The sequence below is a fragment of the Yarrowia lipolytica genome, chromosome 1B (genome assembly GCF_001761485.1).
Source record: "Yarrowia lipolytica chromosome 1B, complete sequence".
NCBI classification, from domain to species: domain Eukaryota; kingdom Fungi; phylum Ascomycota; class Dipodascomycetes; order Dipodascales; genus Yarrowia; species Yarrowia lipolytica.
In genome coordinates this window covers 261631-282822 of record NC_090771.1, presented here as the reverse complement: position 1 = coordinate 282822, position 21192 = coordinate 261631, and the positions used below count along the sequence as shown (strand labels likewise).

Below are 21192 nucleotides of genomic sequence, written 5' to 3'. Positions count from 1 at the left end.
GACTGTCCGGAGGCTCCATATCATTTTTCTGCTGAAACTGCCCCGCTATGCCACCATCCCCCACCATGACTATAAAGGTTGTTTTGCCACAGGTTCACATGTGAATCTGGAGATGAATAATAATGGAAATGGAAATGGATTTTGGAAATGGAAATATATATATAAATGGAAATCGAATAGAACTTGAAATAGAAATTGGTGTTTAAATAGAAATTGGTGTTTAAATAGAAATTGATGTTTAAATAAAAATTGATGTTTAAATAGAAAATGATGTTGAAATAAAAATAAAAATAAAAAATCTGGGGTGCATAACGAACGACTTGGAAATGACAAAATGAAAACATAAAAATCATGATTCAAGTATCCTTACCCTTTCAAAAATGGCTGAAACGTGGCGGTGGCTTTGTTAGCGTACAAGTGATCTAAAGTGCGCCAGTTTTAGTCGGTGACAACGGAGAAAGAGCGTTAACGCCGACCAGTGGAGTCCGTGGAATGCACCTGAAAAACAGTACATACGAGTACGAATACGATAGAGCAGGGATGTTGGTAGCGTACTTGTAGACATATACGGTTGAGTTCTCAAGGTTTTTGACGCGGTTTATTTGACTGAATGGGACTAAATCGGCTTTTCTGGATGTGCCAGACCTGGATCCACACCCGCTTTTTCTTCATCACTCATCTTTTAACATTGGAGATTTTGCTGCATGCTCCGATGAGACGCCGACTATTGTAAACTTATTTTTTATATTTTATATTTTTTTTTTGGTCGGTTGGGACCTCGTAAAAGTGTCCTTTTCGGGACTCTCAGAACAGCCTCTGGAAAAAGTAACCAGAACAGGACCAAAAACATGAGCCGAAAACCCGGCGGGGAGGTGATGAAGGTATCGAAGCTATAGTGATTTCCACCGCGACTGGTACAAACAGAGAGTCTGTCTGTCACTGTATCGTGTTGGTTTGTTGGTGCCAGCACAACTGTTGCCCGTCCAATTCACTCTTTTCGGCTACCGGTTCGGAAGAAACTTGGCCCGGAGTATCTGTCCATTCTGTAGAGCCGCTCCGCCAGCCGCTAACAAGACAAAACCAACGCAGCCATATACGTTATATCACTTTACGTGGCGTATATACAATGAGCTAGTATCAAATTTGCTCATAAGACGCAACCGGAATACGAGGGTCGGTTGGTACACTGTTGGTACATGCAGTACATACAGTAGTCTGCTACTTGTAGGGGTTGGGCATTTTAGCGAGATGGAGTACATACTGTATATACTGTACGGGCAGGGGAGACTCGAAGATGTGAGCCGAAAGTGTCTAAAGGCAGGATGGGCTCTGTTTGCTAGATACAGTCCAGACGAGGGTACTCATACCGGTACAGTACATACTGTACTCGTACTGTATTCTGATGAAGTTCTTGAGACGTCTCATTACTTGACATATTCAACAAATCTGGGTCTTCAGTTGACTTTGTACTTGTACATACTGTTCGGTTTCGGGTACTCAAACTGAATGTACTTGACTCACTGTATCTCATGGGACAGGGCGAAATTGTTTCTATCCTTCAGGCAAAGTCCATTGTACAGTCATGATCAGCACCTCCCGCCCTCTCAGGCTTTTTTATATTTTCATTTTTCTGTATTTTTTCTGTAATTTGTTTAATTTCATATAATATAGTACATCTCATGATTTGTACTTGTATTTACTGTCTCCAAGTGGCAAGCCACAGTGAAAGAAGTCTGACCGTTATGAATTTCCCTTTAACTCATCGAGTAGCTATCTAATTACTCGGATAAAACTACCATAAAATCCCCACATCCTGCTGACGACACAAACCACTTTAATACACCCCATCTCTCTACAACTCCCTCAAATCAACTATCTCCGCTCCTCTGGCTTGTCTAAATCACTCCCAACTCAACATCATCCCATTTATCGCAAATGTCAATTGCACCTTAATTAGTTTCGTACTTCATGCGATAAATAGTAGAAAATGATCACAAAAATGTAAAAAAAGGAAAAAAAAGAAGAAAAAAAGAAGAAAAAAAGTCTCCCCAACTCGCACAAACGCCGCCAATTACGCCAAAACTCTCGGACTCCTATCACCACTGCCTCCACTCGCTCTTATCAGCTATTGCATCTAACTGCCAACTTTATTTGAATCACCTCCCAATAATATTCATGATGATTAGTTGCACCAGAACCGCCATACTCCCACTGCGAAGACGTCTCATGACCGCTTCCACCGCCTACCCCATCAAGTTCGCCTCGTCCATCATTCCCGGCTACGGCCGCGGCTCTGCCGATCTCGGGATCCCTACAGCCAACATCCCCATTGATGACGTGCCGGTGCTTGATGCCCTCGATACTGGAATCTACTACGGTCTCGTTCAGATCCTCAAAACCGACAAGCCCAGCGAGAAGAAGACGAGCGAGTTCCAGAAAGACCGGGTCGTGGACTTTCAGTACACCAACAAGCTCAATGACCAGGAGATCAACGCCGTTCTGCCCATGGTCATGAGTGTGGGGTGGAATCCGTTCTACAAGAACGACCAAAAGTCGGCCGAGATTCATATCATTCACAAGTTTGCACATACCTTCTACGGCGCATCGATCAAGGTAATGGTGCTGGGCTACCTGCGACCCGAGAAGAACTTCACCAGTTTGGAGGCTCTGGTCGATGAGATCCACAACGATATCAAGGTCAGTGAAGAGAAGATGGAGGGGACCAGAGAGAAGAAGGACCAGTTCTGGCAGTGATTGTGATATTGTGACATTACACAGAGCGTCGACACTGGACTACAGCGCTATCCAATACGCTGTACCCATTCAGTTTCTACATTTCACTGCAGCACCGTAGGTAGTGTACTGAATGTACTGACAACTTCACCGTACTCGGTCTGACGTGATTGGAAACTGGGCTATCAATGGGACTATTAATTTAACCAAGAAGACGTACACGGTTCAGTGAGATCCTCTATAGACAAGGGTAGACAATAAAATGGTGTTTATTTGAACATGACCGAAGATACGTGTACAATTGAGGAGAACCATCGCATCTAGTGGGAGACTAGTGACCGACACAAAACAGTATTGGAAGACATCTGATATCATGGTATCAGAACTGTGCACTGTGGGTCATTCCATGGCTTCGACTCGATAGAACACACCGCAAGTCTTATCGGCCACCATCCATAACACTTCCCTACAGTACATACTCACCTTGATTCATTTAGTTAAAGAATACTTAGAGGAAGAATCTGGCTGGGGTCAGGCTTCATTGTTCCCGATCAACTTGAGTCCTTAAAAAATATATCCCATTGAAGCCCTAGCCTGGCAGATGACATTATCACACTCATATTTAGCAATGACAATACAAAAACTCGCGATAAATGTTCTACTTTTGTGTGCCTGGATTGGTTTGCGTTAGTTAGAATTCTAGTTGGCATTAGCTAGCACTCTAGTTGGCATGTAGCCGGCCTATGCAGTCATGCCGCTGTTAGGAACACCATCTTCCTGGAGCTAGCCTTGTGATCACAGAATGGAAGCTATGACCAATCACACTCACCTCTCGTCACGATAGTACCTCTCTAATGTTGCTTGCTATAGACCTCTAATTTCCCTCATTTGAACTCTTATGGTTCGAGGCTTTAAACCACAGCTACTACCAAGCGTATGAACCTGGCGAAAGTCAAGCAGTTACACCGTTTCTAGATGAGCAAATGACGTAACCGTAGCATGCTGGCTGGCTGTGATACGGTTAGTGCTGTCGGCTTCAAGCGCGGGAAACGCCTGACCATTGCATTGGACTGTTTTATATGTCTAAACGAAGCTCCCTAATCCAGCTTATGTGCGTCGACCTTGGCATCCTTCTTGCTTCCGTTAATCTTCTTCAACAAGATTCGAATCATCTTGGAGAACCAGAAGAAGTTGAGCGACACCAGGGTCAAGTTAGAAGTGGTGTTAAGAACTGGCAGCCAGATGGGGTACTGGGCCCGGATCTCTGGCTTCCACATGTTGGTGATGGTCACATAGGACCAGTAGTTTCCCCAAATGATTCGGCAGCCGAAGAAGACGGTCATGAGGGCGATTCCGTTGGCAGCCTCAAACCAAGGAGGGAACGTGCCCTTGGGAAGACGTGACACGAACCAGTTCATATTCACAAATGGAGTGCTCATTTCAAACATGAGGAAATGGCCCATCATACCCATGACGTAGGGCCGGAAGCCCTGCACAAACACAAACAGAGCGCAGATTGCGTGAAGCAGGAATCCCACGCCAAAGAGGTTCACGTACCGGGCACAAATGATAAGGTCCCAGACGAAGTAGCCCGTGGCCAGCGAGCCCAGAAAGCCGGTCCACGGAGTGTATGCGGTGATGATGTTGGCGCTCAGAATGGGATCGTTGAAACACAGAAACGCCAGGGGCACCACAATGAACGCCTGGAACTGCGACACAATGTGGATGTCAAAATCGATGCGGTTTTTGGCGCTGAGACTACGGAGCTGCTTGCCCCAGATGATTGGACTCAGCTGGCCAGACAGCAGAAACAACATCTGGTAGAAGGAGAAGGCCAGAAAGATTTCATGCACATGGGGAGCCAGGTACTTGAACCCGATTTTCTCGCAGTACGGCTGCAGAATGTCCACGAGCGGTTGCGGGGTCAGAAATGCCAATGGGTCGGTTTGCATGGTTGGTTGTGGAGAAAGACGAGACGACCGTGTGTCGTTGACGGTGTGTAGTGGAGTGGAGTGAGTGTGACGGCTAGTGTCAGACTGTCGTTAAGCTACCCGCAGTAGCTACTTGTAGGCGATAAACTCGGCCAAACTCAATTAGACAAGCGTCTCTCGTGCAAATGGATTTGTTGAGTTGGCCAACCGCCGTATCAGGTGGATGCCGAGGTCAGGTGGCAGGGGGTCAGGTGGCAAACGGTCATGTGACAGACATTCATTTTAGTCACGTGACCGGCATTTTCCCGTGTCAACCCCGGGCCTGCAAATCTCTGTCTCCGAATAACGGATTCAATACACTCGTGTTGTATTCTAACACGGCTTTAATAACAATGCCGGCCCTGTCGGATGAGATTACAAGTTAACAAGATTGACTTGTATCTTAGGGGAAAAAGGGAGCATATAAATCAACTAAAAAACAAAACAAAACAAAAATAAAACAGAAACAGAAATAAAACAAAAATAAGAATAAAAAACAGAATCAGAAATAAAAAAAAAAATATAAATATAAATATAAATATAAACAAAAAAAGAACAAAAAAATCGTCTCGAACCAATATTTATACACGACACCTCAACCCCAACATTGGCGACAACCCCATCTCCCTTGTGCAATTTTTGGCCCCTGCTCCTGTCGTAATTTTAACTCACGCTATCGTAACGCAACCCTGATCGTTATTCTATAACTCCTTGCCATATTAATTAATTAATTAACCGAGAATAACACAACCACATGTGCCCCACTTAATGTTCTACCCCGCAGAAAAGTCAAGCCAAAGATCTCAAGTAGATCATTAATTACAATATAAAGAGATAAATAATACCAAAATGAAGAGGCACATATCACCAAAATGATCACATGATCCATCTGACACAATGGTGATTTTTGGGAGGCGTTAGTCCAAAAACTGAAGAAGTCGTGTCGACAAATAGTTTCCAAATTTTAAGTGTGATAATTAGCGAACCGTTGTATCGAACTTCTCGTGTATTGGGTCACGTGACCGTGCGACGGTGAGCTCGAAAACGTTTTTTGGGGAACAAAGAACCCCAGGAATGGACTCCATGATCGTGCGGGTCTTCATTTGGGATTGGAGTCTTCCGATGAGCCGTCTAATCACATTAATGTACAACTCTTAGCAGAGTGCAGAGTCTTGCATTTGTTAGGAGTGCCGTGCGGTGTAAAGGGTCAAATCAAGTTGTGTTAAAGACAGGTTGACGACAAGCTGATTATACCATTGAAATCATCTCGCTGAGGTGGATCGAATGGTGTAATAAAATCCATATAAATGTGGCTTGAACCTCCCGTTCTATGGGCCTGCCCTAACCCAACAATACATACTACCCCAGAGAGCTTCCCAACACAACACTATAAAATAAATACTAATAACCGCATCGCAATGAGATTGAAGAAAACAACACAAGCACCACGCGTGTTGAACGTTTCGAAAATGTTCCAGAAAATCGACAAGTATCACGTGCGTGGACTCGTTGTCGAAACCCTGGCATTCGAGGTCCCTCTGGACCATTCCAAGCCCAAGAACGACAAGATCCGTGTTTGTGCCCAGAGAATCAACCCTTCGAAAACCGAATCTAGCGAGCTCGAGAAGCGCCCCTACGTTATTTTCTTCCAGGGCGGACCTGGATTTCAGTGCACTCCGCCTCTGTCCAAGTCTGGATTCATCGATGAACTGATCCAGAGAGGCTTCCAGGTGCTGGCTCTGGACCAGCGAGGAACGGGTATGAGCACGGCGATTGACCCTGGGGAGTTGGGCAAAATGGAGACACAAAAAGCAGCTGATTACCTGACCCATTTCCGAGCCGACAGTATTGTCAGAGACGCCGAGATGATCAGAAAGGTGCTCGTCGGAGAAAAGGGCAAATGGACTATTATGGGCCAGTCTTTTGGTGGTTTCTGCTGCTTCACCTACCTTTCCTTTTTCCCCGACTTTGTCAAACAGGCCATTGTGACTGGTGGTATTCCTCCTACCGCTAATAACCCCGACAAGGTGTACAAGGCTCTGTATCCTGTTGTTGCCCAGCGGAACAAGTACTATTACGCAAAGTACCCTGAGGACCAGAAGCGAGTGTCCCACATTCTGGATTATCTTCGAAACAACAAAATCACGCTTCCCAACGGTGGAAACCTGTCTCCTGAACGGTTCCAGCAGCTTGGATTGTCTCTAGGTAGCCACAATGGAGCCGACACAATTCACCTCATTGTTCTGCGGCTGTTTGACGATCTTGAGGTAAATGGAAGACCCTCATTTTTCATTCTCGACAAGATCCAAGTCATGCATTCATTCGACACCAACCCGATTTATGCTATTCTGCATGAATCCATTTACTGCCAGAAGGAAGCCTCCAACTGGTCGGCTGATCGGCTGAGAGCCGACTTTCCCGTCTTCATTTCTGAGAACGACAAAGTTCCCACCTATCTCACTGGAGAGATGATCTACAAGAGCATGTTTGAGGACTACACTGAGCTGCGACAGCTGAAACCTGTGGCTGACTTGCTTGCTGAGAAGAAGGACTGGCCGGACCTGTACGACTACAAGCAGTTGAAGGCTAACAAGGTCCCGATTGTCGCTGCCACGTACTTTTCAGACATGTATGTGGAGTTCAACTTGGTTCAGGAGACGGCTAATGAGACGGGGAACATAAAGCAGTGGATTACTAACGAGTATTTCCATGGTGGATTGCGAGCGAACCCGAAGGAGGTTCTGGGACATTTGTTTGATTTACTGGAGGTGGATTTCGAGTAACCAAATGGAGCGCAAAAAATGGGGGTGATGGACCGATTACAAATCTTGATACGCATCTTCATTCATTCAGCATCAACAATTTCCATCTGGCACATGTATATATACACAATGTACGATATGTTATACAGAATGGAGACGATCAGAAGAAGCAACTATTGGTAAGTGATACCCGACAACTGGATACGACGAGATGGTTCTAAAAAGAGTTGCTAGGGTTGCTTAGGTACTGGTATTGATTAAGTGAAATATAAGACAAGTTAAGAAATGGAGTTAGGATTGTGGCTGAAGAAAAAAAAAACAGGTTACAACTTCGTTTCGCGTTCAGTTGTAGCAGTAATTGCTGAAACACCTCTCACAATCCGGCACGGTCTCATTCAATCTCTGCAGCTCTCGGAGAATGGAAACGCAACCTAGGCATTTGCCCCATTCTTCATCTTCGGTCAAGTTTGTCCTTGTCATCATGTTGTACGCATTGTTGACGGTTCCGAAGCTTTCCTCCTTGGTATACAAGAGCTTTCCAGTGGAGAAGTTGGACACGTAGGAAATGTTGTGCATGGGTACGTAGACGATGACCGGAGAGTATCTGTCGGTGTTATCGTACTTCTTCAGGTTGGTGATGTTGCAACCAAAGAAGACAGGCTTGGTGGTGAGGTTGTCGTTGATGAAGGTGACATTGTCGGGAATCTGGGGGAACACTCCCTCTCCAAACTCCCATTGACTTTTGGCTGCGGTATGTCTGATACATTCTCCAGTGGGCCATCCCTCGGGGCTGTCTAGAGAAGGATCCATGGAGATGACAACATCAACTTCTCGTTCGGGTTGCAAAAAGGGCAGGATGGGGATAGTTTCGAGATCAAAGCCTCCGTCACACACTAGTAGACCTCTGGAGATGGTCTGGTTCGAAGGAATGTCATCCTGCTTGTAGAACGGGTTAGGAGAAATGACACCGAGGCGGTAAGAGGCGTCGTTGATGATTTCCAGCAGTTTCATAAGATCTTCGACCAAGATTCCAAAAATTCCGTCGATTCCAAGTCCGTCTAGACCCGCATTGAACACGTTGGAAGAAATGCCCATCAGAAGGCCGGCGTTGTCGTAATTGGTGGTACATTCACCCACGGGGGTGCCGTTTTCCATTTCAGTGCCCAGATACTGCATGTCGATGAACTCCCGGATGTTTTTGTCCCATGTTCCGAACTCATATGGAGTCATTTCCATGATCGAGTTGTTATAGGTTATGTACTCCACGTCGAAAGAAGAGCCGGGAAAAACAGTGGTACCAAGAATGATGGGGAAGGGCATTTCATGAGATGTGAAGGAGGTCAGATTTCGGATGTCCGACCAATTAAAATCTGCTTTTAGCAGCCCAGCGTTGCCCAACAACAGGTAGATAAGTCTTCCCCACTGGTCAGTGACCGACGTCTGATAACCAGCCTTGAGTTTCTGAAGGGAGTCAATGAACACTTTAGCTAGCATTCCCAGAGTTCCCATGGATCCTGGAAGATTGAAAATGCCGTCAAACGCGTGGAAAAGAGTCTGGAAATCTGGATAATCGTTGATAGCTAGGTAGCCTACTAGCCACGAACCCCCAGACAATCCCGACATGTAGTCGACGGCCTGGAGGTAACCGGCAAGAGTGGAGTTCTCTGTTCGGTTGTCGAGTGCCTGGAATGTACCCATGCCCATATAAGTGGCTCTCAGGCCTCCTCCAGCGGCAGCCACAGCCAACTTGGGGGACGCCCGTTCGAGGAAGGAATCGACATCGAAATTGTCAATGTTTTGCTTTTTCAGAAAGGTACTCAAGGCAGGTTTGGTCTTGTTCCGACGGCTGGACATGTACTCTGCTTCATCGCTTTGAAGTCCCTTGGCTTGTCGAAGTAGAGGTGAAGAAGGACATGTTCCACGTTGGGGTGTGTAGAGGGCCAAGACAGAGCTGCAAAGAGTTGCAACACAAAGTAGAGAGATTCTCATGATTAACCGAGTGTCGTCGAAAGGTGGAGTTCGGAGATGATAAGGAGGAGAGCTGGACCAGACTGTTTATCCATAGCTACTTGTTTAGTGGGGCCACGGCCTTGCTATATTTGCAGGGTGTTTAGAACTACATTAGACCACAGTGTGCATGGAAGATAGCCTGTATCGTGGTACTGAAGGCGTATGAGTACAGTAAGAGATGCCAGGAGTTGATTTCTTATCAAATTTTACCTCAATTGTCAACATCTTGTTGCTCTTTACGTCTGTATACAACACTGCTTTCCCCAATGTCTCCCTCTCCCCATTTCTGTTAGCTCCGAAGAATGGTCTAGCGTGCCCGGACTTCAACTAGCGTGTAAACAGACCTACTTTAGGATGACTGGGGTTTCCGGAACGGAATGGCTCAAGAGATGGCCCAGGCCCCAGATCCATCTATTTGCAATGGTGATGAACGAGGGTGTGGAAGGGCATGTGGATGACATTATATACCAGTAATGTAATGATACCTTGTAGTTACCAAGACTCAGATTGATCACGTGACCCAAAAAGACTTTCGTATTTGTTGTTGTTGAGAGCTCTGTCCCAGGCGTTGTAGTTTCAGGTCTAGACCCATGTTAGTCACTCAAGACAGAATGATCATATATTGGAAACAGTCATGCAACACACCTAATCATCATCCCGTTATTTTTCACGTGACTGTTTTCAATATTTGCAAATTATGGCAAGTCACCCTTTCAGACATCTCTAGATTGTCGAGTCACCGGTTCTAGAAAATGAGACGGTACCACAGAGATGAACTATCTAGATGAAGTAATAAAGCAAATTCTTCTCAATACGACCATGGTTCTGATTCTTCTCCTGCAACGGTCGTGCTATTTGCAGCGTCACGTAATATGTTCCACTCATTCCATTCATATTCCCACTACCATCTACAAGTCCGTCCCCTCATCTATCTCACAAGGGCATCCAGCAGCTTACTCTTGACGCCATTTCCATGCTTATCCTTGAGCAACTTTCCATCCAGGGTCACAAAGCCGTCTTGGTTCGTCTTGAGTCGTCCGGCAAGTTTCGCAAACTTTTTGGGGTTGACAGACTTGGCAATCTCTTCTTCGTGACCTTCAAACACAAGATGGTCACCTGGGTTAGAGCCCTCCGGAGGAGTTAGCAGATCAATCTCGACATTATCTCCGTCCACAATCTCAGAACATAAAGTCATCACCTCAGAGGGTTCTCCTCTCAGCTTGGCAGGCTTGAGGTTGTTGACAATGACGATTTTTCGGCCCTCGAGATCTTCCGGCTTGTAGAATCGTACCAGTCCCGAGCAGATTTGCTTTGTGTCTGCCGGATCAGCGCCTACCTGAACGGTTCCAAGGTACAGAGAGTCGGCATTGGGGTGCTGTTTGATCTTGGTGAATTGAGCCACTCGGACGTCAATGACTGGGTTAGTATTTAGAGAGAAAGCTAGGCGACCGAGCGTGGAACTGATTGGATGGTGTTCACTCACATGATCGAGTCTGATATCCCAGCGGCTTCAGTTTTCGCGCTGTTCTGAACATGTTGTACTGTTGGTACGGATACAAGTATCTTCCCATGATGAACCCAATCACTAGACGCAAAGGGCCGCATGATATATGCAGAGCAACGTGCATGTACGTTCGAATGATGGTGGAACAAGTTTCAAAGCTAATTTCGCGAGTTCGAGTCCCAGTCTGTGCAATTAGAAAAAGAGGATTTTTTTTAATGATGGGGTGATTTAACAAACGTGGAACATTGCGAGACTCTTAAGTAACCCACAATGATTTAGTTAGCCCAATTAAACCTCTATCTACTTTTTTGCAGCAGCAGTCACAACCCAGCCCAATCCAAGGTATATCGTAATTATGGCATGGCGCTAGTTGTAGAACAAGGCTCCTTTTAATTGGTCACGCGATGCCGCACTTGATTAGACCTCATTAGAACGGGATGACGTTTGGAAGTTCTACAGCGCTGTCCGCCCCACTGTTGCATCTATATTCTGGCCATTTGGCACTTTTTCGTATCCGCACTCCTCATGCCCCTTTTTTAATTTTTTTTATTTTTTTTGTATATATGTTTCTATATTTCTTCTTTTTTTTCTATTTTTTCTTCTTTTTTCTATGCTTTTTTCTATTTTTTATCTTGTTCTATTTTTTCTATTTTTTTGGCTATTTTGAATATTTCACAATTTTCAGCTGACAAAGAAAAAGACCATGGCGGGGTTTGTGTTGATGCGGCGGCAAGTGAGTGAAAAAAAAATTAGAAAAAACAAGAGTGGTGCCTGCACGGTGGGGCATGTGATAGGAGCATGCCACAAGTGCTATTATCCACTGAACACACCTGGCTGAGCCAATATTGCCGCTGTAGTTGTGAGATTGAATCCGTGGAAATTAGAATCACGTATTCATCATTTCGGAGATAACAGTTCCGTAAATGTCTGTGGATTAACTCGCGGGCTCGTATTGAAATCCAGCTGTAATTTTACCATTGGCGCTGCATGAGATATTAGCGCATCATGGTGTGGGTTTATGGAGGTCGATCAAAGACGATATTTCTGAGAAAATCAATCGATATTATTGTACCAAAAGAATCCGTTGAACATCTCGACTCAATTGATTTAATAATATCCCCCACTTGCTCTACGAATATTACTAATAAAATGCACTCCACTCACTTCCACACCAAACTAGAGTGTACATACGGTACCATGCACAATGGATCAGAACAGGTTCTTTTTGGTTGTCTTTTTTGGTCCTCTATATACACCCAGTCTCTCCGATTTCGCCGGTCACGCGACAAGAACTCTGTAGCAACCTTGCTGTAGTTTTTCCGCTCCTTTCGGACACCTCTCTCGCCTCTTTACAAAAGAACAAGCAGAAAGATGCTCTCTTATCCGTTGCTGTGGTGATCACCGCCGCCGTAAAAGAAATCCCAATCAGTACAAGTCGTACCGACAACTTGACACGCGAGAAATGCGATATGGAGTCAATGAAGAGGCACCAACAGGTTAAGAGCTTGCTATATCTGTGGAAATCAATACTCCACTGTTTATCCCATCGTTTGCCATTTTTTTACCCGTTTCTTTTCCCACCTGAAAACTGTGGCTCTCTGGTATCATTTCCTCCCTCTATTGTCCTGACTCAAGGTTGCTAAACTCTACACATTGCGCCAGTCAAAACAGACACTGTACATACATACTCATAAGATGATGCAGAATGAGCCGAACAACAACATGAACCGAACAGCAACAGAAAAGGATAGAAAAACAAAACCCCCCACCCCACACACACACACACTAGTAGTAGAGTCACGTGATCTAAACGGACTGCCCCCCCTGGCCGGTTCCAGTCACGTGACCACCCGCACTTTTCCCCCGCCGCCACATGCTGACTACACCCCCTACTCCCGACACCACATGATATCCCCTATACATTGCTCAAATAAACTTTGCCGTCAACGCAATAAACTCAGCCTACAACGCCGGCTCACATATTGACATCTTTTCTGCCTTGACTTTTGAGATAGCCCATCTGCACCACCACACCGCACACCTCTCAGGTTTTCCCCCAGACACAAAAGCCGGATCCTCCAGCCCCAATTCTCTGCTTCCCGAGTTTGCGCACAACATCAACTGTTGATTAATTGACTATCGCACGAGAGCCAGACCCAAGAAATCTCGCACCACACACACAAGTGACACAGACACCAGTTCCAGACCACTACACACACACACCCTCTCCCCAAAATGTCTGCTCCCGTTGCTACTCCCTCCCACCATACTGTGCCCGTGGCTCACACTGCCCCCGCGGCTCACACCGTCCCCGTGGCTCACGCCCCCGGCACCACCGAGACCGCCACCCACCCCACTCACCCCGTGGTGTCCAAATCCAAGCTCAATTTCCCCCGAGTGCTGACCTGGATCGACCCCGTCGCCTCCGCCCGGTCGCTGGTCACCATTCTGGGTCTGCTGTACCTCGCCAAGTACGGCAACCTCTTCCGACTGGCCCTGCGATTCTCCTACTGGGCCATTGGCCTGGGTGTCGCCACCGAGTTTATCACTGGCAAGGCCACCGGCCAGAAGCACGGTCTTGTCTCTTACTACAAGCCCTCCTCCTACATTCCTCTGTCCGAGGCCACGGTGACCCGATTTGCCCAGGCTCTAGGCAAGAACGTCGTTGCCGCCTTCGACCACGTCAAGGGCTACCTCGACGCCGACAACCTGCACTCCTCCTTCCACGCTGCTCTCTTCACTTGGGTTCTCTACCATGTGACCAAGTTTGTGTCTGTGTGGTCTCTCGCCCTCACCGCCACTATCCTCGCCTTCGCCATCCCCCCTGTCTACCTCCAGTTCCAGGAGCCCATCGACCAAACCATTGACGTTGCCTCCGAGAAGGTCCACGAGGAGCTCTCCAAGGTCCAGAAGCAGATTGAGGCTGCCGCTGGTCCCCACATCAAGACCGTCAAGCAGCAGGTGTCCAAGGTTACCGACCAGCTCGGCCTCACCCGAGGTGGCTTCCCTCTTGAGGCCGATGCCAACAAGGTCAACCCCCATGCTTCTTCCACCATTGATCCTTCCGTCCAGCACACCTCCAAGCCCGTGTCTGCTGCTGCTGGCGGCGTCCCCACCAACGCCAAGGCCTCTACCCCCGCCAACGTTGCTGCCCACGCCTCCAACGCCGCCGCTGCCGAGTTCAAGCCTTCCGAGCCCGTCAAGGTCGCTGCTGTCCCCGTCCCCGTGGCTGTGCCCGTTGCTGTGCCCGAGCCCTCTTTCCCTTCCGTGCCTTCCAAGGCCCCTGCTCCCTCCGCCAACCACCCTGTTGACGAGGTCAAGCAGGCTCTGAACGCCTCTCGACAGGCCGTCCCCAACCAGCTTTAAGCGTAAAAGCGGTATGTATTAATTGAGAGTTTTATAAGACAGTGTTTGCGCGAGCTGACGAGTGTTTGCCGAGTGCATATCACAACGAGAACCTGAGAGCCACGCAATGTGTGGTTGTAGTGTGGATATGCCCATGAGACAATGGTAGTGTGGAGAATACCCATGAGACGATGGTAATGTAAAGAATGGCCCACGAGATGCAATTGAGGCCCAATTGACTAATTGATATTGTAGACCGAGTCAATGGGTCAGTGCAGAGGAGCGGCGTTTGCTCAATTGACTCGGGAACGGACATGTGCAGAATTTGACAATCACTGGTTACTACAGGTAGTTGGATATTACAGTTAGATCTTCTTCACACTCAGTTACAGTATCTTTGGCAATCGTTTGTGGGTTGAGCGTTTGTAGCTGGTTGGTATTCTGGTATAGCAGTGTATTGATTACAGCGGTCTGACTCGATATCCGATCATCTGGAATCGTTTTGAGTACAGCAACTTTTGATTAACTTAGCATCTTGACCACCCTGGTTCAACTTCTGTTGCCCTCATGAAGCGGTGTTTTCTGCTTGCCATTCTCGTCAAAGTTGTCGTTGTTCAGCCACTTTTCAAAGCCCTTCTCTAGCTCGGGCCATTCGCTATCAATTATCGAGAACCAGGAAGTGTCTCTGTTTCTTCCCTTGTACACTTGGGCTTGTCTGAAGGTTCCCTCGTAGGTAAATCCCAGCCTGTTGGCTGCCTTCTTGGAGGGCTCGTTGCAGGAGTCGCACTTCCATTCTACCCGTCGGTAGCCCTTGTTGAAGGCGTTCTGGGCCTGCAGAAACACCGCCTCGGTCGACAGAGGCGTCCTCTGCATCTTGGGGCTCCAGGCAATGAAACCGATCTCCATGGTGCCGTTATTCTGGTCCACTCTGAAGGTGCAACAGGACCCCACGGGCTTGCCGGTCGCATTATCGATTACCACGTACGGCGTTCGATCTGAGTCCAGATGTGTCTGCAAGTATGCCTTGAGCTCATCGGTCGATTTGGGCTTGTCAATGGGGAGATACCACCAGTCCTGGTCGGGGGCCGTTTGGTAGGCCTGAAACAGGTCCTCTGAGTAGTCGAGAGACAGAGGTACCAGTTTGCAATGGGTGCCTTGGAGGGTTTGATCGAGAGCAAAGGCGGGTCTCGGGGACCATCCATCGACGGGAAAACCCACAGACATGTTTTTTGGTGATATGGTGACGGAGTTGAGTCACTGTGTGAAGTGCTCCGCCTTGTCGACCCCCACAGAATGCATGGCGGACTTAGGAGATGCAAAGGAAGCTAATCCTTATCAGAGCGGCTAAACAATTAGTCATAGAGACGCGTGGAGGGAACATGTTGGTCACGTGATTGACTCGGATTTGCGTCAGAAATCAGGAGCAATTTTCTTTGGCGGTTGATTGGCCATTTGTTGTGGTTGCGGTAGAGTAGGTATCCATTGATATGCTGAGTTTGTTATAGATTGTTAAAGACTAACTAGTTAGGAAGCTCGCGTGAGATCTTTTTAAGGTTATTCTTTCACGGCAAAGTTATAATTAAATGAATGTATATGCAGAAAAAAAAAAAAAAAAAACTCTTGTTACGGTATATGGAAGATGGAAGAAGAATCGTGAGGAATACAATTGCCAATAATGGTCTTTTAACAACAAGTATGTGCAAATTTCCACCCTTTTCCGTATCAATATAGAATCTGGTAAGCGTTTAGGTGATTGTCTAGTGAATACACTTTGTTGACATATTAGATAGGTATTACTTGACTAAGTATGATTTTTAAGTATACATGTACTACATGTACTACAACTACACATCATCGCAATACTTTCAATTTCACAATGACAAGTGGAATAAACACCTCAATCTACTTGAAAGAATCAAGTGATATGGCAATATCCATCATTCATAGACAAAACACTGATAATTAACTTCTTTGTCAGTATGTATAGTACCACGAAAAAGCCAAATGAACCCCCTGATTGTAATTCTGAACTGCTAGAACAATCTTTGTATCTTATCACCTACCCATTACCCTTCCATATTTTGTCTGCCGTACTGATCTCTAATGTCATAAGGGGCTATACGGGTTAGAACCTTCATATAAGACTCCTGCTATGAGGTCTTCTTCGTTCTCCGTTCTCCGTTCTCCGTTCTCCGTTCTCCGTTCTCCGTTCTCCGTTCTCCGTCTCCGTCTCCGTTTACACACCCTTTGTTTTATCTTTATCATAAGTAACGGAGCAGTGGTCTTTGAGTCCACTCGACCTCCTCATTAATTGGTTATATCACTATCTACATTCTACTTGTTGTTGTCGTCAGCGGTTAAAAGAGGTTGCTAACCATGAGACCAAAGTCATACGCCTTGAGCTGCAACAGCCGTCTCAGATAGCTGGCCCAGGCAAACCCTTCTCCAATCCATCGCCGAATATCCAGCCTGGAGTACTTCTTGATGAGATTCTCCCGTCTCTCTTCAAGCACTGTCTTGGCACAGTAAGTTGCCATGATGAGAAAAGTTCTCTCGATTCCAAGAGAGGAATTGAGAGTCTCGTCGAGATGACGGGTCAAATCGTTCGTCTTGAAAATGAGAAGCACCACTCTCGGAACTGAGTGGAGCAAAGTCATGATATCAGACAAAAGACCGTCACTAGCAATAGTCGAGACCATATTCTCAATCTCGGCCCGTGATCGCTTAGATTTTAGATCAGAAGTGGCATGCTTAAAATCTCGACCGGTGATGGCAGCGGCAAACAAGGGAAACTTGTCCTCATCAATGTTGGCAAACCGCTTGGCGTACTTTCGCATTTCGGCTTCGTTGCTATCAATCAGAGCAAGCCAAAAGTGCGCATAGTCACGCTGGATGTTGGTGGGCACAAATCTGTAAAGTCCATGGTCGTAGAGAACAATTTCAAAGTTATGGCCACCTCGGGAGTTGTCTCGTGTTCGAATGGCAAGGTTACCGCCGTGAGGATCACAATGAAGACCAGCTCCGGGTCGGAAAATCATGGTATCGAAGATATGAGACAGACAGGCGGACACCTCGTCGGGACTGATGTTGTTGTCTTCCAGGTAGGGTCTGTTGTCCAGTCGCGAACCCCCCACAAACTCCATCACCAAAATGCGTCGCTTGGACCAGTAAACCTCGGGAATTCGAAGGGCGGTGGTCTTGTAAGTGTCCTTGAAGTATTCTCGTGTCTTGACTGCGTTGTTGGCCTCTTCTGTAAAGTCCAGCTCAGTGAAAATGGATCTTTGCATCTCATCAGACAGCCAGGACAGGGGGTAGTCTGGGAAAAAGTGGTCAACAATGGTGAAGATGGTACGAGTCATGTAGACATCCAGGGGCACAAATTCAGCCAGGGAGGGGTGTTGGACCTTGACAGCCACCTCTCTTCCGTCAATGGTGACTGCTTTGTGTACTTGGGCCAATGACGCCACCCCCATGGGGACTTCATTGAACTCCAGGAACAGATCGTCGAGGTTTTTGCCCGTGTCTTTTCTAATCATAGCTCGAATAGACTCCATGGACGACTCGGGACATTGGTCCTGAAGAGGGATCATAGTCTCTGTCCATTCGGGAGGGAAAATGTACGTCAGGGCAGCAATGTGTTGACCCAGCTTGATGTAGACACCCGAATTCTTTCGGATGGCCTGCAGAGTGATTTCTGCCGCCTTCTTGTGGCATTTGGATAAAGCGGTCTTGTACTCCTCCTCGCTGGGATACTCCTTCTTGAGAGTCTTTCTGTACAGCCAGACGCATCTTGATGTGGCTTTCATAACGACCCAGATTCTTTCAATGGCGTGTCCCGTGTGTCGCAGCACCTTGTGAGCGCCATCAGAAAAGAGATACAGCAGGGTGGCGAGTCCCATGGTCACGGCAAGAATCCTGAACCCGGTAGATTGGTACCACGGCTTTGACAGATATACAAACTTGTAAATCGGGTTGTTTTTCACGTCGTTGAGCGACACCTTTTTGTAGTCGTCAAACTTCTTCTCGGCGACGGGTTTCCGAGCGGAAAAGGCGAGGAGACGGGTCGTCGACAGCTGTCGCGAAATCAGGCATGATGATGTTAGTGTGAGGGGTGTTTGTGTCCGAGCAACCAGTTGCCGCACAGGCAGTCGACCTGGGGAGAAGATTCGGGTCGTCGGTCCCCTCAGCAGAGACACTCCAGGCTGAACTCGAGCTAGTCGAAGTATCATCATGGCGAATAGGGAGAGATGAAGCACAGATGGATGTGTAGTTACTGTAGCAAGGTTGCGGCAAGATTAATCTGACCTTGCATGTGTTGGTTTGTGCATGCACCAGTTAGAGGGTGCATGTATAGTGCATACTGGCCAAATCCAACGGGCGAAACGGTGGCACTGCGCTAATGTCCTGCACGAATCAGGGGGTGGGGGTCTAGAACGTCTACAATGTCTACAGCAGGTTATTTTAGAGATACATCCGTTTTTATTCTCCATAACCGCCCTCAATTTCTTGCTACTTTCATACTTTTAAGATATTTTGTTGAACTCCCAATCTGCACGAGTGATGTGAGACGCGCCAACTGTCCCGAGTGCATGAAAAAAAAACCGAACTGACAGCGACAGTCAATTAAGGTTTGGGGCTGCATGATGAGAGTATTAGCGAGAGATCAGACAAAAGTGTGTGTTGACCGATAGTGGCACCAACACGAACATCATCATCATCATGGTGGAAAAGAACCCGGCATCACCGAAACGGACCTCCAAGAAATCGGTACCGTCGCCGCGCTCGCTGCTTTTCCCCATCCTACTCCTAGCGGGCATCCTCATCTTGCTACTTAGCCAAACGGTGGGCGTCCTCTCGATAGTGGAATCTCTCGCGTCTCTCAAACCCGCAGCCACAAACCCATATCCGTATGAAAACCGCAAATGGATTTACGACTTCACCCATCAGCCGTGGTCCGGGGCCGACACCAAAGACCGGCGGCAAATTGGGCGAGAAAACGCCACTCTGGTCATGCTGGTGCGAAACCGAGAGCTCAAAGAAGCTGTGCTGGCCATGCGATCGATCGAGGACCGGTTCAACAAGAAATACAAGTACCCCTGGGTGTTTATGAACGACCGAGAGTTCACCGAAGATTTCAAGGAGTACACCACCGGCATGGCATCGGGCCACACCGAGTACTACAAGGTGCCCAAAGAGGCATGGCAAATGACTCCAGGAATCGACCGAGACCTAGTGTTTGAGTCCGTGGAAAACTTCACCAAGGAAGGCGTCATCTACGGAGACTCCTTGTCCTACAGACGTATGTGCCGGTTCAATTCAGGGTACTTTTTCCGAATGGCTCCTCTGCTCAAGTACAAGTACTACTGGCGGGTGGAGCCAGACGTGGAGCTCTATTGTGACCAGCAGTACGACCCCTTCACCTTCATGCGCGAAAACAACAAGCTCTATGGCTTTGTCATGGCCATGTACGAGTATCCTCAGACTGTGGCTACGCTGGCAGAACATGTCCAGGGCTTCTTTGACGTTCATCCGCAATACGTGCATCCCAATTCGTCGGTAGGGTTTCTCAAGGACAAACGGGTGAACCGGTTTGGCGATCTCATGCCCGAGTGGCACGGCGAGTGGAATCTGTGTCATTTCTGGTCCAATTTTGAGATTGGCAATATGGATTTTTTCCGGTCGAAAAAGTATCTCGAGTTCTTCGAGTGGCTGGACCGAGCCGGTGGGTTCTTCTATGAACGCTGGGGAGACGCGCCCGTCCATTCTTTGGCGGTGGGTTACATGATGGACAAAACTCAGGTTCATCAGTTTGCAGATATCGGATATTATCATCCTCCGTTTTTCAGATGTCCTGCAGATGAGCAGAGTCACAAGTCGGGACGATGTGCGTGTCCTGAGGATCTGAATGGGTACAAGAACTTTGATTATGAACCCATGAGTTGTCTGCCGAGATGGTGGGGCAATGCGGGCAAGGCGTGGATGAAGGATGGGGTGCATATTAACGTGTGACGAGAGATCGGTGATGGAAACCAATATCCCGAATCGTTCATTAAACGCTCAGTCTCGCGTTGAGTGGACATGAACTCTGGTTCCAACTGCCAGACCGGGGTTCTCTGAAACTATGGACAGCGAGGCTGTGAATGGTCTGACATGTGTCTGGACAAGGCCTCAGTCTTCTATTATGGAAGCTACATTGTTTTTCTAGCCCTGGGTGTCCATAGATGGTTGCAAATAGCATAAAAGTACATAGATACGGTTTCGTTGACTGTAGTGGATGTGCACATTGTCTGGACTGACTTGGGTTTGAGTCGTCGCAGTCTGAATAGTCGGTCTGAGTGATTAGCTGATATTTCTGGTAGGGTCGAGCTATGAGTATTGGGGTACCTTTGCATCGGATATGAAGAGACGAGCCCATTCCATACTCGGTTTGTCAATTGTATTTACAAAAGTCTACGGAATGAATTGTACAGGATGAGCAGCTGTTCAGGAGTTGAGATTGGTCATGAGTTGTGCTGATGATGCTGCCTGGAAGACCGTTAGATAGCTATTCAGACAGTCTAGTGAGGGAAGCTCTAGAAAGCGATCAATACAACCGAGCATGGTATTTGGAGGATTACGACGACTACAGGTATGATTGTGATCATGAAGACCCATTCTTCGTGGAGGGAGAATGAGGAGAGTAGAGACGGGAGACTGGAGACTGGACTGGGAACTGGGAACTGGGGGCTCTGGGGGCTCTGAGGACGTGAAAGCAGTGGAGTAGGTTCCAACTGAGGAATGCTTCTAGCTGGGGTGTACCAGGACCTCTACAGATTCACAGGCTATCTCCATTGAGCTTTGTCTATTTCATTTTTTAGGCACTGTCTTT

General features: G+C 47.3%; 9 protein-coding genes across 9 annotated transcripts; 4 read left to right on the top strand and 5 right to left on the bottom strand.

Annotated features, from left to right (window-relative positions):
* Positions 1 to 2175: 2175 nt before the first annotated feature.
* Positions 2176 to 2754, top strand: YALI1_B02806g (uncharacterized protein; the record flags this gene model as incomplete). Its single annotated transcript, XM_500401.3, has 1 exon — positions 2176 to 2754. One exon carries the CDS (start codon positions 2176 to 2178, stop codon positions 2752 to 2754), a length of 579 nt encoding a protein of 192 aa, XP_500401.3.
* A 1076-nt stretch (positions 2755 to 3830) lies between these two features.
* Positions 3831 to 4685, bottom strand: YALI1_B02781g (uncharacterized protein; the record flags this gene model as incomplete). Its single annotated transcript, XM_500400.3, has 1 exon — positions 3831 to 4685. One exon carries the CDS (start codon positions 4683 to 4685, stop codon positions 3831 to 3833), a length of 855 nt encoding a protein of 284 aa, XP_500400.1.
* A 1436-nt stretch (positions 4686 to 6121) lies between these two features.
* Positions 6122 to 7486, top strand: YALI1_B02767g (uncharacterized protein; the record flags this gene model as incomplete). Its single annotated transcript, XM_500399.3, has 1 exon — positions 6122 to 7486. One exon carries the CDS (start codon positions 6122 to 6124, stop codon positions 7484 to 7486), a length of 1365 nt encoding a protein of 454 aa, XP_500399.3.
* A 321-nt stretch (positions 7487 to 7807) lies between these two features.
* YALI1_B02733g (uncharacterized protein) lies at positions 7808 to 9454 on the bottom strand (the record flags this gene model as incomplete). Its single annotated transcript, XM_002142961.3, has 1 exon — positions 7808 to 9454. One exon carries the CDS (start codon positions 9452 to 9454, stop codon positions 7808 to 7810), a length of 1647 nt encoding a protein of 548 aa, XP_002142997.1.
* Positions 9455 to 10403: 949 nt separating this feature from the next.
* On the bottom strand, positions 10404 to 11103 carry YALI1_B02717g (uncharacterized protein; the record flags this gene model as incomplete). Its single annotated transcript, XM_002142960.3, has 2 exons — positions 10404 to 10891; positions 10959 to 11103. 2 exons carry the CDS (start codon positions 11101 to 11103, stop codon positions 10404 to 10406), a joined length of 633 nt encoding a protein of 210 aa, XP_002142996.3.
* Positions 11104 to 13214: 2111 nt separating this feature from the next.
* On the top strand, positions 13215 to 14345 carry YALI1_B02696g (uncharacterized protein; the record flags this gene model as incomplete). Its single annotated transcript, XM_500398.3, has 1 exon — positions 13215 to 14345. One exon carries the CDS (start codon positions 13215 to 13217, stop codon positions 14343 to 14345), a length of 1131 nt encoding a protein of 376 aa, XP_500398.1.
* A 528-nt stretch (positions 14346 to 14873) lies between these two features.
* Positions 14874 to 15548, bottom strand: YALI1_B02672g (uncharacterized protein; the record flags this gene model as incomplete). Its single annotated transcript, XM_500397.3, has 1 exon — positions 14874 to 15548. The coding sequence occupies one exon, from the start codon at positions 15546 to 15548 to the stop codon at positions 14874 to 14876; it is 675 nt and encodes a 224-aa protein (XP_500397.1).
* Positions 15549 to 16681: 1133 nt separating this feature from the next.
* YALI1_B02642g (uncharacterized protein) lies at positions 16682 to 18556 on the bottom strand (the record flags this gene model as incomplete). The annotated part of the gene is made up of 1 exon (XM_500396.3): positions 16682 to 18556. The coding sequence occupies one exon, from the start codon at positions 18554 to 18556 to the stop codon at positions 16682 to 16684; it is 1875 nt and encodes a 624-aa protein (XP_500396.3).
* A 487-nt stretch (positions 18557 to 19043) lies between these two features.
* Positions 19044 to 20333, top strand: YALI1_B02637g (uncharacterized protein; the record flags this gene model as incomplete). Its single annotated transcript, XM_500395.3, has 1 exon — positions 19044 to 20333. The coding sequence occupies one exon, from the start codon at positions 19044 to 19046 to the stop codon at positions 20331 to 20333; it is 1290 nt and encodes a 429-aa protein (XP_500395.1).
* Positions 20334 to 21192: the final 859 nt, after the last annotated feature.